Source organism: Papio anubis, chromosome 5, assembly GCF_008728515.1.
Source record: "Papio anubis isolate 15944 chromosome 5, Panubis1.0, whole genome shotgun sequence".
NCBI classification, from domain to species: Eukaryota; Metazoa; Chordata; class Mammalia; order Primates; family Cercopithecidae; genus Papio; species Papio anubis.
In genome coordinates this window covers 57,187,396-57,202,795 of record NC_044980.1, presented here as the reverse complement: position 1 = coordinate 57,202,795, position 15,400 = coordinate 57,187,396, and the positions used below count along the sequence as shown (strand labels likewise).

Genomic DNA, 15,400 nt, shown 5'->3' with positions numbered 1-15,400 from the left:
ACAATCCTGCACGTTGTGCACATGTACCCTAGAATTTAAAGTGTAAAAAAAAAATATATATGTCATGTCTCTTCAAGATGATGAAAGTAACAAAACATCACTGAGGAAATGTGCAGATAACAAGTGAAAAGAATAGGTTCACTGCATAGACAACTAAGTGTACTAAGCAGAAATCTAAGATGATCACTTAGGTTCTTGGCCACTACTGTACACACATCATTTCCTAGTTATTCAAATACTAATCTAGGTACTACTGTGAAGAAATAATTTACAGTTGTAATTAAAGTCCCAAATCAACTGACCTTAGATAGGAAAATCATCCAGGTGTGCCTGACCTACTCACAAGAGCCCTTTAAAAGAGAGTATTCTCTAGCTAGTGGCATAAAGGGAGGTCACAGATTAAAACCCTCAGGGGATTTGACATTTGAGAATGTCTCCACTGACTTTGAACATGAAAGTGGCTATGTGTCAAAGAATGTGGCTGGACTTGGGAACGAGAGGGGACTCTAGATGACAGCTAGCAAGTAAACTGGGACCTTAGTCCTACAAATCAACAAACTAAATTCTGCCAACAAGCTGAATGAGTATGGAAACAGATTCTTCCCCAAAGCCTCCAGCTAAGAACTTATTCTGGCAGTCACCTCAATTTCAGTCCACTAAACTCTAATCAGAGAATTCAGACACGGCATGCCCAGGTTTCTAACTTACAGAACTATGAGCTAATAAATACATATTGTTTTAAGCCACCAAATTTATGGTACTTTCTCAGAACCCTAAGCAAACAAAATTATTAATACAAGGGTGGAGGTTGGAAACACTATGTATAAGAAATAAAATTAATCATGACATAATGATATATGCCTTCAACAGTCTTTATACCATCAAGTATACTGGGAGGATGGTAGAATAGGAAGGACACAGGGGTACAAAAGAATTACATTTTCATCTTCTATGCAGGGAAGTCAAGAAATAATGGCTACAATGCTTAAATCAGTAATAAACAATATGTTACAGTGAGAAAGACTGAGAAACCTATGATCTGGCTTTAAGAGTTGACAGTGGATTCTTCCACCAAAAAGGAAATGAGGAGGCAGAGCAGGGTACTGATAGTTTTCATTTGAAAAATCTTTAAGAACTAACTCCTTTATCTATCAACATTAAAACTGATCAGTATATGAACCTTAAAAAAATAAATTGTACTACATTCTCTAATGCTAACGGAGTTTTACACATGCCGGTTCATATGTCTAAAATACCTTTACCACTCTCATTGCTAAACCACCATCTAAATAACACTTCTTGTTTAACACTATTTAACAACACCACAATTTGAGTAACACCTCTGTCAGGAGGCCTTCCCTAATGTGCCCCACCTCACCCTCCGTGTGACACAGGGAATTCGTCATGTACCCCCAATAGCAAAATGTTCTTAATTGCTAAAAGGGCAATTAACACACTTATTCAGTATTTCCCTAGACAGTCACCCACACAGAGATCCCATTCTATTCATTTCTGTTCTGTAGCCCAGTGCCTATTACCCTGTATTGCACATTGCAGGTTCTCAACACATGTTTAGTGTATGAATGAATACCTACTTCCTCTAAGTTCAACTATGCAGACTAGAAAGTTTATTTTCACCCAGTGACCACTCTGTTCAAAGACTACCAGAATCTGGATTTCTAGGTTTAAAAAAACGAAAACAAAAACATACAGAAACTCACACTAATGTCGGTTATGTGTCAAAAGCCAAAAGATAGCAGTATTTTGCAAGAAAGGAAATTTACCAGTAAATTTTTTTTTATTTTTGAGACAGGGTCTCACTCTGTCACCCAGGCTAGAGTGCAGTGGCACAATCTCGGCTCACTGCAACCTCCACCTCCCGGGTTCAAGCAATTCTCCCACCTAGCTCTCCCAAACAGCTGGGACTACAAGTGTGTGCCACCACACCCAGTTAATTTTTGGGTTTTTTTGGGGGGAGGGATGGAGTCTTGCTCCGTCACCCAGGCTGGAGTACAGTGGCGCGATCTCAGCTCACTGCAGCCTCCGCCTCTCGGGTTCAAGCGATTCTCCTGCCTCAACCTCCCGAGTAGCTGGGACTACAGGCATGTGCCAGCACACCTGGCTAAGTTTTATATTTTTGGTAGAGACGGGGTTTCACCACGTTGGCCAGGATTGTCTCAATCTCCTGACCTCATGATCCACTCGCCTTGGCCTCCTAAAATGCTGGGATTACAGGCGTGAGCCACTGTGCCCAGCCTAATTTTTGTATTTTTAGTAGGCACAGGGTTTAACTATGTTGGCCAGGCTGGTCTTGAACTCCTGACCTCAGCTAATTGCCCACTTCGGCCTCCCAAAAATGTTGGGATTACAGGCGTAAGCCACAGTGCCTGGCTAACCAATAAACTTTAGTATAATCTTCCCAAATGGCTGAAAAATATATTTTAAGCTACAGTCTCAATTTTGGTATTAAATGTTATATGCTTTCTCCAAGAAGGATAGAATACTACTTGGTTGAACCTTGCACTCTTGGCCTCTATAAATATACAGGGTACTTAAATGTTATGATTAATGAAAATAGGCCTAACATTCCACAAGAGTTACTGACTTCCTGAGACAACTTGAAGTAACACTGCCTGAGGAGACATAAAATCTGGTGTTTTGTCACATGTCCCTCACAAAACTCCCAAGTTGAGCTTAAAAATACATTTTGGAGGCCGGGCGCGGTGGCTCAAGCCTGTAATCCCAGCACTTTGGGAGGCCAAGATGGGCGGATCACGAGGTCAGGAGATCGAGACCATCCTGGCTAACACGGTGAAACCCCGTCTCTACTAAAAAATACAAAAAAACTAGCCGGGCGTGGTGGCGGGTGCCTGTGGTCCCAGCTACTCGGGAGGCTGAGGCAGGAGAATGGCGTAAACCTGGGAAGTGGAGCTTGCAGTGAGCTGAGATCCGGCCACTGCACTACAGCCTGGGCGACAGAGCGAGACTCCGTCTCAAAAAAAAAAAAAAAACATTTTGGAGGCCAGGAGAGGTGGCTCACGCCTGTAATCCCAGCACCTTGGGAGGCCAAGGCAGGCAGATCACCTGAGGTCATTAGTTCGAGACCACCCTGACCAACATGGAGAAACCCCATTTCTACTAAAAATACAAAAATTAGCCAGGCGTGGTGGCGCATGCCTGTAATCTCAGCTACTCAGGAGGTTGAGGCAGGAGAATTGCCTGAACCCAGGAGGTAGAGGTTGCGGTGAGCCAAGATCATGCCATTGCACGCCAGCCTGGGCAACAAGAGCGAAACTCTGTCTCAAAAAAAAACAAAAACAAAAACAAAAAAATGGCAGAGATGGCTGTTATAATACAAAATGTCTGGGGTCACTCATTTTTCTATTACTTATAAATGCATTCACAAGCTAGTCAGTAACCTTCTCTTACTCTGTATCCTCTTCTATAAAATGGACATAATCTTTATAAGGTAATCATAAGCATTAAAGGGTAGACAGGAAGATTCTGGAACACTTATTTTTTTAAAGTGCTTTAGTGATGGAGCTGTGGAGTTATTGTTTAATGGCACAGCTTCAGTTTCACAACATAAAAAGAGTTACAGAGATGGATGGTAGTGACAATTGAACATTATGAATGTATTTAACACCACTTCACCGTACACTTAAAAGTGGTTAAAACGGTAAATTTTATGTTATGTGTATTTTACCACAGAAAAAAAAAATAAGGAAATGTGCATTAAAAATATTTTGCATTACTATTTATCTGAAACTGCCTTAGACAGGAATCTGTAACTAAAAGTCATCCATAAACATTTATGGAGGGGTCAGGCATGGTGGCTCACGACTATAATCCTAGCACTTTGGGAGCCTGAGGTGGGCGGATCACTTGAGGTCAGGAGTTTGAGATCAGCCTGGCCAACATGGTGAAACACCATCTCTACTAAAAATACAAAAATTAACCAGGCACGGTGGCGTGCGCCTGTAATCCCAGCTACTTGGGAGGCTGAGACAGGAGACTTGCTTGAACCCAGGAGGCGGAGGTTGCAGTGAGCCAAGATCACGCCACTGTGCTCCAGCCTGGGAGACAGCGCGAGACTCCGTCTCAAAAAGAAAAAGAAAATAAAAAAGAAAGCATTTATGGAAAGAATGAGCTCAAATTCAAAAAAGTATCAAAGCTTCTGAGAAAAGTTTGTTTTTTTCTAAACTAATTTTAGAAAGCTTTAGAGTAGCACTTCTGAATTTAGGGGTACTTCTGATTTCTCCCCCACTGGAAAATTTCTCAAACTTGTGGGTGAAGTCAGTAAAATCACTTGAGCATCCCCACACATATATTCTAATTCATGGCCTTGAGCTCTTCCCTCTCCATACTCTCACGAGACTACGATTCACTGTAACAGTTCAAATGAGAACTATAGTCCAGCTCTAAGTTTCAGGTTCCTCTCTATCTGCTACCACATCCCAACACCTCAAAAGTCAAAATCTCTGAAATCCAATTCACTTGTCTCCCCTCAAAAGCAACTCACCTGGTTTCCTGCCTTCCCAAGTTATAATAGGGAAATTTTTTATTTTAAATCAAGGAAAAAGAGTGAAAACATAAAGTATGTTTAAGCAGAAAAGCCCTGACCACCAAGGAAACTGCATGCATGGTGCCATGGACTGCATGAACCATGAGTCTATCATTACTGGAGACGACATCTTCTTTAAAAGTGAATAATATTTTTCACATCCTCAAAAAAAAAGTCCAAAATAAGCATGCAAAAGTTGTTTTTAAATCTGTTTAGATCACACATGGAAAAAGTAAATGATATGTGAGGTTTTTCACTACCATTAACATAAATCACATAAAAACAATTTTTAAATGTTTAAAAGAATTTTTTTAAAAAACCACTAAACTAAAAAAACTCTGTGGAGAAGTGACTTACCTGAACAAGATGAATAAGTGTTGTCAAAATAGCACATCTCAACATATTGTGTTCTTCACTCTGCTTCCAAAGGAGGGGCAAATATTGTACCAAACATCCCACATATGGTCGTATCTATTACAATATAAGTAGAGGAAACAACAAAATTTTATTAGTAAAGAAGGCAATTTACTTTGAAAAACACTGAGAGCACTATTAAGTCCCAGGCAACACGTATTTAATATTTATTAGATGTAATGTATTAAGCTTACATCCTTAAGAAATAAAATTAGACATTACATAAAGGCCCAGGGCTCTATAGTAAATATTTTAAAATAATTTTAAACAACTATCAAGTGTACTGAATGAAACAACGCTTATGAATATAAAAAAAATTATTTAGAGGTTAACAGAAAATGCCGTTATATCCTGCTTCTTTTTAATAAAACAGCTTACCAAATTAGAAATTACACTATTTTTTTTAAAAAGTCAGCATTTATTCATTCATTCTATAAATATCTTCCAAGTTTCAGGCCCTGAACACAAGGCTCTGGAAAGAAAAGGATACAAAGAGAGCCAGACAAACCCTTAAAATGAAAAAGGAGAAGTGTAATGATGAAGGTGTATACAAGGTACAGTGGAAACACAAGAGGAAAAAAACATTTTCAAAGGATAAAACTGATAAGCTCGCCATGGATTAAGTTAATCAGATTTTAAATTTTACCCTGAAGCACAGCTCAGTCTAACAGTAGTTTCTTGAAAAATAAAATGGATCTACAATGATGCTGGACAGCGTTTCAGCCCCAGTATTTGAAATTGCTATAAGAGTATCCTTGGGGATGAAATAAAAACACTAGACCTTCATAGCTTCACTACTATCTACTTGAATATCATGCATTAAAATTTAAAATGTTCCCAGAAAGCATGAGTTTCTTTATTATGCTAGTAATATACTCTAAAAGGGTAGCCAAACAACTACAGAATTTGCTGGTGGTGGAAGCGTTGGTGGGGAATGCAGAAAAACAAGAAGTTAAATATTTGCCCAAACATCTCAGTAAGATATAAGTGAATAAATATTAAGATAGGTATTACCTTATTGGAACATATTTATCATGTAATAGCTTATTTTCAAAATTTGACTATAATAATATTTCTGGAACATATACTCAACATTGCTAAGTGTTCTATCTCAAAGATCACTTCAATGAGCTCATAAAAGCAGGCCAATTAATGAGTAAAAACAGATTTCAAAGTATCTAACTCATTCATACTCAACTAAAAATAAGCATATGACAACACAATCAAATGGTAAGGAAAATGAGGCAGTGTTGGTTTTAAATAGGGAGTATACTTACCCAGAAATTGCAGAAAAGAAATACATACTATAAATTACAAATGGGATAATAAAACCGAAGTACCCAGTTACATTTAAAAGCCATAAAATATTTATATTCCAATCTTGGCTGTCATCAGAATATACAATGTTCTAAATTAAAATTAATGCTACAAAAATAGAATTTCAAATATCAATCATAGAGGCTGGGCAGAGAGGTTCATGCTCAGCATTTTGGGAGGCCAAGGAGGACAGATCGCTTGAGGTCAGGAGTTCAAGATCAGCCTGGCCAACATGGTGAAACCTCGTCTCAAGTAAAAATACAAAAATTAGCCGGGCACAGTGGTGTGCACCTGTAATCCCAGCTACTCCTGCTGAGGCAGGAGAATCACTTGAATCTGGGAGGCGGAGGCTGCAGTGAGCCAAGAGAGCCCCACTGCACTCTAGCTTGGGTGACAAAGCAAGACTCCATCTCAGAAAACAAAAACAAACAAAAAAAATCAATCACAGAGTGCTGTGAAAGATACAAAAGGAAAGAGAAAAAGACTGGGCATTAAAAATAACAGAGCAAGGACATGAGAGCCAAACATATTCCAGTGGGGTGGTAGGCTAGCTATATGGGGCAACTAAGGAAATTTGAATACTGATATTCATTTATATAAATTTGATATTAGATAATATTATTGCATCAGTGTTAAGTTTCCTGAGTCTAATCACGGTTATGATAATGTAGGAAATGGAGCATACATCTCTTAAGAAGGAGAGGTCTAATATTCTGGAGAGTACCATGATGTCTGCAACTAAAACTGAAACAGTTTTACAACAATCTGTACATGTGGATAGATAAAAAGAAAGCAAATGTGGTAAAATATTAGTAAGTGATGAAACTTACTAATGAAGTGAAGGATATATGAGTGTTGATCTATTTTTATAACTTTTTTGTAGGTTTGAGATTTTTCAATGAAAAGAGGTGAAAGAAAAAATACTGTCCATATAAAATTCTGAATAAGATTATAATACAAGGATTTTAAGGGAAGGACAATTTCAATTATTTGCATAACATTTTAAAAATCACATAGAACTACGAAAGTTTTTGCAGTCATTAGGGAAATGCAAGTCAAAACCACAATGAGATATCACTTCATGCCTGTCAGGGTGGCTACTATAAAACAAAAATAAAAGATAACACAAGTGTTGACAACGGTGTGGAGAAACTGGTACCTTTGTACACTGGTGCTAGGAATGCAAAATGTTACAGCCACTGTGGAAAGTAGCATGGAGCTTCATAAAAAAATGAAAACTAGAACTACCATTTTATCCAGCAATCCCATTTCTGGGCATTTATTCAAAAGAACTGAAATCAGGATCCCAAAGAAATTATTAGCACTACCATGTTTATTGTAGCACTATGCACAGTAGCTAACATGTGGAAGGAGCCTAAACATCCACCAACAGATGAATGGATAAAGAATATATCATATTATATATGCAATTGCATATACAAACTATGCAGACTTAAAAGGAAATTCTGCAATATGGGACAATAAACCTTGCAAACAATATGCTAAATCCAACAAACTACAGAATGACAAACACTGCCAGTCTACTTGTATGAGGTATCTAAAATAGTCGAATTAATAGAATCAAAGAGTGGAATGGTGATCTCCAGGGACTAAGGGGAAGGGGAAATGAGTTACTAATCAATAGGCATAAAGTTTCAGGTAAAAAAGATGAATAAGCTTTAGGGTTCTGTTATAGAATGTTGTACCAAAAGTCAACAATAATATATTCTACACTTATAATTTTGTTAAGAGGATGGATCTCATGTTAAGTGTTCTTACCAAAGAATTCGGGGTGTGGGGGAAGCACTTTGAGTATTATAGCCTTATGAGTTAATTCATATATAGGTAAAGCTCCACTTAAATTCATATCACTGAAAACATGAAAATCAAATAGGTGACAATCTAATAAATGCTTTAATGAGGGCTCTATCATTGGGGTTAAAAAAATTACCCTAAGTTCCTAAAGACACCTCATCTTTTAGATAAAATTTTCAACAGAGTATTTTATATTTCACAGAGTTCCTTTAATTTTGTTCTTTCACTTCAGAAATGCACAGGCCCAAAGACCACCTTATACCACCCCTGATGATTACATATTTATTTTGACTACATATTTATAAGATCTCTGCACTAGAAAAGTGAATTGTAAGTTTTCAACTACTTTATCAAAAAGTAAAGACAACATTCAACTAATTGTACATTATGGTACAAAGACGGTGACTTTACTGAAACTTCAAAATTAAACTGTATGCGTCACAAAGCACTATTGTATCCAGCTTCATCCATGTCCCTGCAAAGGACATGAGCTCAACCTTTTCTATGGCTGCATAGTGTTCCATGGTGTATATATGCCATGTTTTCTTAACCCAGTCTATCATTACCATCATTCTCAGCAAACTATCACAAGGACAGAAAACCAAACACCACATGTTCTCACTCATAGGTGGGAGTAGAACAATGAGAATACACGGACACAGGGTGGGGAACATCACACGCTAGGGCCTGTGGGGGTGGGGGGGTGGGAGCCTGAGGGAGGGATAGCATTAGGAGAAATACCTATGTAACTGTCGACAAGATGGGTGCAGCAAACCAACATGGCACATGTATACTTATGTAACAAACCTGCACTTTATGCATATGTACCCTGGAACTTAAAGTATAATTAAAAAAAAAAAAAAGAAGAAGAAGAAGTAGGAAGAAGAAAGAAAGAAGAAGGAAGAAAGAAGAAAGCAGGAAGAAGGAAGAAGAAGAAGAAAGCACTATTGTAAGATGGCTCAAAATGTTTGCTGCCTAATATCAAAAACGTAATTCTGGCTGGCTGCAGTGGCTCTCATCTGTAATCTCAGGACTTTGGAAGGCCAAGGCAGTGCATCCCTTGAGCCCAGGAGTTTGAGACCAGCCCAAATTGGCAAAACCCCATCTCTACTAAAAATAGAAAAAAAAATTAGCCAGGCATCATGGCACGCCTGTAATCCAAGCTACTACTCAGGAGGCTGAGGACAACAATCACTTGAACCCAGAGGATCAGGGCAGAGGGTGCAGTCAGCTGAGATGCGCCATTGCACTCCAGCCTGACATGACAGAGCGAGACTTCATCTCAAAACAGATAAAATTTGTTAACATTTTTAAAAAATTTGCTGCCTCATGGACAAACATCAAATTTGGCATATGAAAGAGAGTTAAGGGATATATGTAACAAAGATAAAAATGATAGGGTTGATCAAAGGTTAAGGTAGAAAAAAAGTTAAAGAATCAGACAACTGAAAATATTTTTTAATCATTTCCTATTTAGTATGAATGAGTTTTGAAAAACAAAAACTCTATTGAATAACTATATCTTATTGTTACTTTCTCATGATATAGGCACGTAAGCTGCTTAGGCTATTTGTGTTCCGAAAGATGAGTATAGACAGAAACACAAAAGCATTAATTTATAAGCCAAAAGAATAACAAACTTTTGGAGAAAAAGTTTTAATTCGAAGTTTGGGGAGACAAAGGAAAGAAGATTCATTTCTATTTAAAAAAAAAGTTTTATTTAAGAAATTTCCATCCGCCATATATTTCTAAATAAAATTACAGGAAATGGCCAAATCTTGTTTTTATAATCAACTTTTTAAATAATTTATTGCAACTTATAGTACTCTGAAGCATATTGGAGATGTATAATAATTTCATGCTCATGAAATCCTAAGTTAAGTGAGTTCAGAATTATCTTTACCATTTTATACATGAGGACACAAGGTTAAAGACTTTGCCCAAACTAAATAGCAGAGGCAAGGACTTAAAATGAGTTCTTAAAACAATTGCAAGAAACTTTGTGTGATCAACTCTCTCAATGTTGTTTAAAAAACACTATCAAATGAATTAATGTGATTAATGTATTAAGAACACCAAGTACTAAGAATCATGCAAGATATTACTACTTTTAGACGCCAGTACCCAGATCTGTTTCAAATGATTAACAGCGACTCAACCCTACCACAGGAGTCGCATTATGCTTCAAGTACTGGCAGTGCCATTAAAATATGTGAACTTTGAGAAGTTCCTTCAAGTCTCATATTGTTTGAGACAATAAATTCTAACGCCTACCTCAATTTTTTTGTGAGAACTAAATGAGAAATATATGCAAAGCATGTAGCACATATGTCAGTATGTTGTCATTACTCAATAATTAATAGCTATTCTCATCAATTGCTTTAGAATTAATAAATCTGCTCATGGTGTCACAATTCACTAACAGCAGATCAAAGAATAAACTCTAAGTCTGTGAAATCCAAATCAATTATCTTTCCTAATACAATGCAAATCACAGATTTGCTTCAGTGCTTTCCAAACAAGGATATGCAATGGTGAACTAGAATATAGGAAGTCACAAGGATAATTATAGTGTGGTTATCCGGATTAACAATTTCCACAAAGATTCAGAGTGACAGGGGAAGCTGAATAACTAAACCATTAAGAGCGTTACACCTCATTTTTACATTAAGCCAAATGTAAATATAATGCAGACCAGACTACAAAAAATACTTAATTTTTAAGGTAAAAATAACAGACTTCCCAGAACTCTTGCTGATGGACACTTGAGGCTATGCCCTCAAACACGGAATTTTACACTGGCTGGATCTTCTAAAATATGTAAAATTCTGCTTTATGAACACCTCTACACTGCTGATCCAATTTTTTTTCGTATTTTAATTTTCTTAGGTATTTTTTTAAAAATTGAATATAAATGTCAATTTTGAATAATACATAACTGAAACCACAGTCTATAAGTTAGAAGCATTTCAATTAATGTTTTAACTCTTAAACAATGTAGTCAAGGATATTAATGAATTCTACATATATTCTACCCACCTCTCATTTATTTTCATGTTTTACAATATAATTACCTGCATGTTGACTCTTTCGATCACACAAGAAAGGACATGCAAAACGTGCATCTTTGTGTCACATTCTGTAACTTGTTGCAGTAACTGAAAAAGTAGTGTGAACATGGTTTCCAAATACTGCAGGCAAAAAGAAATAAAATTAAAAAGGTTTAGAACAGAAATGAAAGACATTCATATGAACAGAAGAAAGAAATAAATCATAATATCAAAGCAGTAAGTCAAATAAACAGAAAGCCAAAAGCTTGGCATTACCTAAACAACCTGAAATTGTTTAAGCTGCCAGTATTTTACATATTGTTTTACAAAGTGTTTTCTTTCTTCCTTGCTGCTGAATGTGTCCATTTCAGAATTTAACTCATCCACAAACCAAATAATGTTTAGAGGAATATTGTCTAAGCTATGTCTGTTTAAATTTTATACTGTTAACTAAACTATTAATAGTGCCTTGTCACTGTTCTTCCATATATGCCCGCTGCCAATCACAGAATGTTTTGTTTTGCAAGACCTACTCATTACAGCAAAAAGACATTATTGCACTCACATGCCAGCTATCTGATGAGGCCCTTAACATATATTGTATGAAGATATATATTTTATAGATATAACTTGTTATTCTAAAAATGGCAGAATAGTTCTTATTGGGAAATCAAAAACAAATACCCTATGTCTGGTTGTGAACTCCTATATTATGAAAATTATGTTATAAACTAACAAACCACACTTACATAAAACAAGAATTTGTTCTTTCAGATATATGGCTCACTTCTGCAACACATTTCTTTCATCCAAAAATGTCTATAGTGATTACTTTATTAAAGCAAGATCACTGCTTTACAAGCTTCCCTATCTATCCCCCTCACCAAAAGTAGTACATTTTATCACGTAACTTTCTTCTCAGCCAGTCCTCTTAAGAACAAACACTAACACCCCAATGTTACTGATATGTTTAACAAGTGCTTACTGAGTACCAGTTACGGGAAAACACCATGCTAGGTCCTGGGGGTTGAGTAAAGAGTAAAAAGATGAATAGAACTTGGTATTCTGCTCATCAAGTAATTTACAGTCTAGTGTGTAGGATAGGATACAGATATACACACGCAAATAACACAGAGAAATAACCTAAGGAGTAAAATTAACAGACACACATAAAATGAAGATACTAAATGATTTTCCATTTTGAAAAAAAAAAGTCTGGCAATCAACTTCAACATAGATGATAAAATTGCTGAACAAAAGTAAGCAGAATATAAGTGAACTATTACCAATAAAAGTTACCAAAACAGTTTACAAATAAAAATTATGTCCTCTAAAATAATCCAACATAGCATACTTTTAAATTCAACTTTAGTAAGTAACACACAGATAATTTCATGTATAAAATAGTATTCAAAGACATAAGCAGAAATGGTTTTTTAAAAAAATACCTAGAAATGTATGTTCTTACCGGTAGAAACTGATCTGTTCTAAATTCAAAATCATCAACAGGTGAAGCGCAGTTAAGGAATACTGAGAATACATAAGTTTTATCAAAATAAATCTGTATCTAAAACAAGGATACATAAATTAATTTCACAAAATAAATAACTAAAAAGTGTTAAAGTTCTTTGCAATCAAGTATTTTTACATTTTCAGAAGGATATTTAACTTCAAAGTTGTAGCTGTTTCAATACGGACCTAAAAGAAAGTATATCATGAGTTTTTAATTATTATAGAATGACTAAACATCATTAATATCAAATAAAAAATTTTATTCCAAATCACTTTCTGTACTCTTCTTATTATTAGAGACACAGACCATGTAAATATTCAGAAATACAAGGATACTCTCCTTATCCAAAGAAAGGAATAAAAAGAAAAGGTAAAGTAATATTTATTCCTATTCTTCTCAGTTTCTCATAATTTACTTAACAAGCCTTTAACCCAGTGGGTCCTTCCAGGAAGGAAAATAATTTGCCGTAAAGTATGTGGAGGGCATGGGATCGAGGAAGAAGGAAGCAGGAAACCAGGGTGGGGTTGGGCAAACTGGAGGATGTGTAAGTGAAAGGTGCAAAAGGAGACAAGGAAGGAAGGAGTCGGGGAGGAGAAAGAACACAAGCAAATTTCCACCTGTAACCTCAACTACAGTAAATCTTTGAAATACCCCCAAAATATTCTGAGATTTTCTGTTGTTGTTCTTTGTTGTTGTTGTTGTTGTTGTTGTTTTGAGACGGAGTCTCGCTCTGTCGCCCAGGCTGGAGTGCAGTGGCGCGATCTCGGCTCACTGCAAGCTCCGCCTCCCGGGTTCACACCATTCTCCTGCCTCAGCCTCCGAAGTAGCTGGGACTACAGGCGCCCGCCACCATGCCCGGCTAATTTTTTTGTATTTTCAGTAGAGACGGGGTTTCACCATGTTAGCCAGGATGGTCTAGATCTCCTGACCTTGTGATCTGCCCATCTTGGCCTCCCAAAGTGCTGGGATTACAGGCATGAGCCACTGCGCCCGGCTTATTCTGAGATTTTCTAAATCCCACAGTTCACAAATATAGAAAGGTTTACAATATGCTCCCGACCTCACAAATTTTCCATGTGTACCAGCATGTTACCTGGGCAAATCATATTACAACATAATCTCGTTCTCTTTCAAGTGTTATCTTGGACTTAAATCAGCTAAAATTGGCATGGGCTAAGATATTCCTAGTTTCCACATAAAGTAACATGAGCTCAAGACAAGACTAAATTCTGTATGTTAATCTGTGAGATAATATATCTAAAACTTTTATTTCCCAGCTGAGAACCATTACTTTCTTAGATGTTACACTTTCCTTACTTGTTAATAGCAACTGTTTTTTTCTTTCCAGTCATTTTTCAGAAAGTAATCATTTAAAACATTTTACAGGAGCTTCTGAGGTCTTGAGATGCAATTAGGCACCTTCACCAAATGTTAAACACTGCCAAATTCGCAGATTCCAAGAGCCTACAGTGCAGATGTTTTTCACCTGCTTTTTCCTTTTATTCACTGTCTCCAAAGGCAATGTGAACATTTCCAGATTTTTAACAGATTTAACAAATTTGCTGCCACTTGATCTATCACAAAATGACCTCATGAAAAGACAGGTCAGGTATTGCATCAGAAACTATTTAACGAGGAACTATCATCAGGCACTGTGTTAGGTGCTGTAGAAAAAGCTGAGTAAGCCATGCCCATATAGATCTTACAATGTGGGGAGGAGGAGACTAGATATTAAACAATTACTGATACAAATGGCTAACTTGAAAACATTAAGCACAGGACAATCCTCTTGAGGACATGGACTATGTGTGAACATCTTTAGTATTTAGTATTGAGTGAATACACAATATTAACAATTCACAGAGACCAAAACATGAAAGTCCCTCAAAAAAGAAACAAGAAATCAAGGCTAAGCATGGTGGCTCACGCCTATAATCCCTCACTTGAGGTGAGGAGTTCGAGACCAGACTGGTAGACATGGTGAAACCCCATCTCCACTAAAAAAATACAAAAATCAGCTGGGCATAGTGGCATGCACCTATAATCTCAGCTACTCAGGAGGCTGAGGCACAAGGATCGCTTGAACCTGGGAGGCAAGGGTTGCGGTAAGCTGATTGTGCCACTGCACTCCAGCCTGGGCAACAGAGCAAGACTCCAATTCGGAAAAAGGAAAAAAGGAAAAGGAAAGGAAAGGAAATCAAACTGCCAGCACACTAACCCTTAATTCTCTCGACTTTCCTCCACAAAAGGACCATTTATTCTAGAGATGCACTCCCCGAGCCATAACATTAATGCAAATAAGTATATGAAACAAGACACCTGAATAAAACAATGTGTTTTTCTTCCTAACGAAGGGCAGTCAGTGTAGTATTATGTGCAGAGAAAAAGGTGAAATGAATTAAGAAGACCTGCCTGCATTCCAGTTTGATTGCAAGAACAGAAAGCCAGATCACAAGGGAAAATAAAAAAACACAGACTTTTAAGGAAAGTTAAGAGCATTTTAAATGATGACAAATAAACATAAGAAAAAAAGTCAGCTCTTCCTGAGCTTTAAAAGAAATAAGAGGTGCTTACCACAAAGAAATGGAATGAATTTGGCAGCAACTCAAGCAATGGGGGGACAAAATCAAAGAATTTACAGAATGAAGACTTGGGGAGTGTGCTAGAAGACTGGTAGAAAAGTCTAACACATTTCTACTGTGAGCCTACCCTACCCCAGCTGAAACC

General features: G+C 36.9%; 1 protein-coding gene across 5 annotated transcripts in view; it reads right to left on the bottom strand.

Annotated features, from left to right (window-relative positions):
- IPO11 (importin 11) overlaps positions 1 to 15,400 on the bottom strand; it is a 228,075-nt gene that overhangs the window by 124,102 nt on the left and 88,573 nt on the right. For all 5 annotated transcript variants that reach the window (XM_021939382.2, XM_021939383.2, XM_021939384.2 and 2 more), the window contains exons 17-20: positions 12,825 to 12,858; positions 12,629 to 12,669; positions 11,185 to 11,301; positions 4,922 to 5,035 (exon numbers count right to left, since the gene is read on the bottom strand). In XM_021939382.2, coding sequence (XP_021795074.1) covers positions 4,922 to 5,035; positions 11,185 to 11,301; positions 12,629 to 12,669; positions 12,825 to 12,858 — 306 coding nt within the window. The remainder of the gene's footprint in view (positions 1 to 4,921; positions 5,036 to 11,184; positions 11,302 to 12,628; positions 12,670 to 12,824; positions 12,859 to 15,400) is intronic.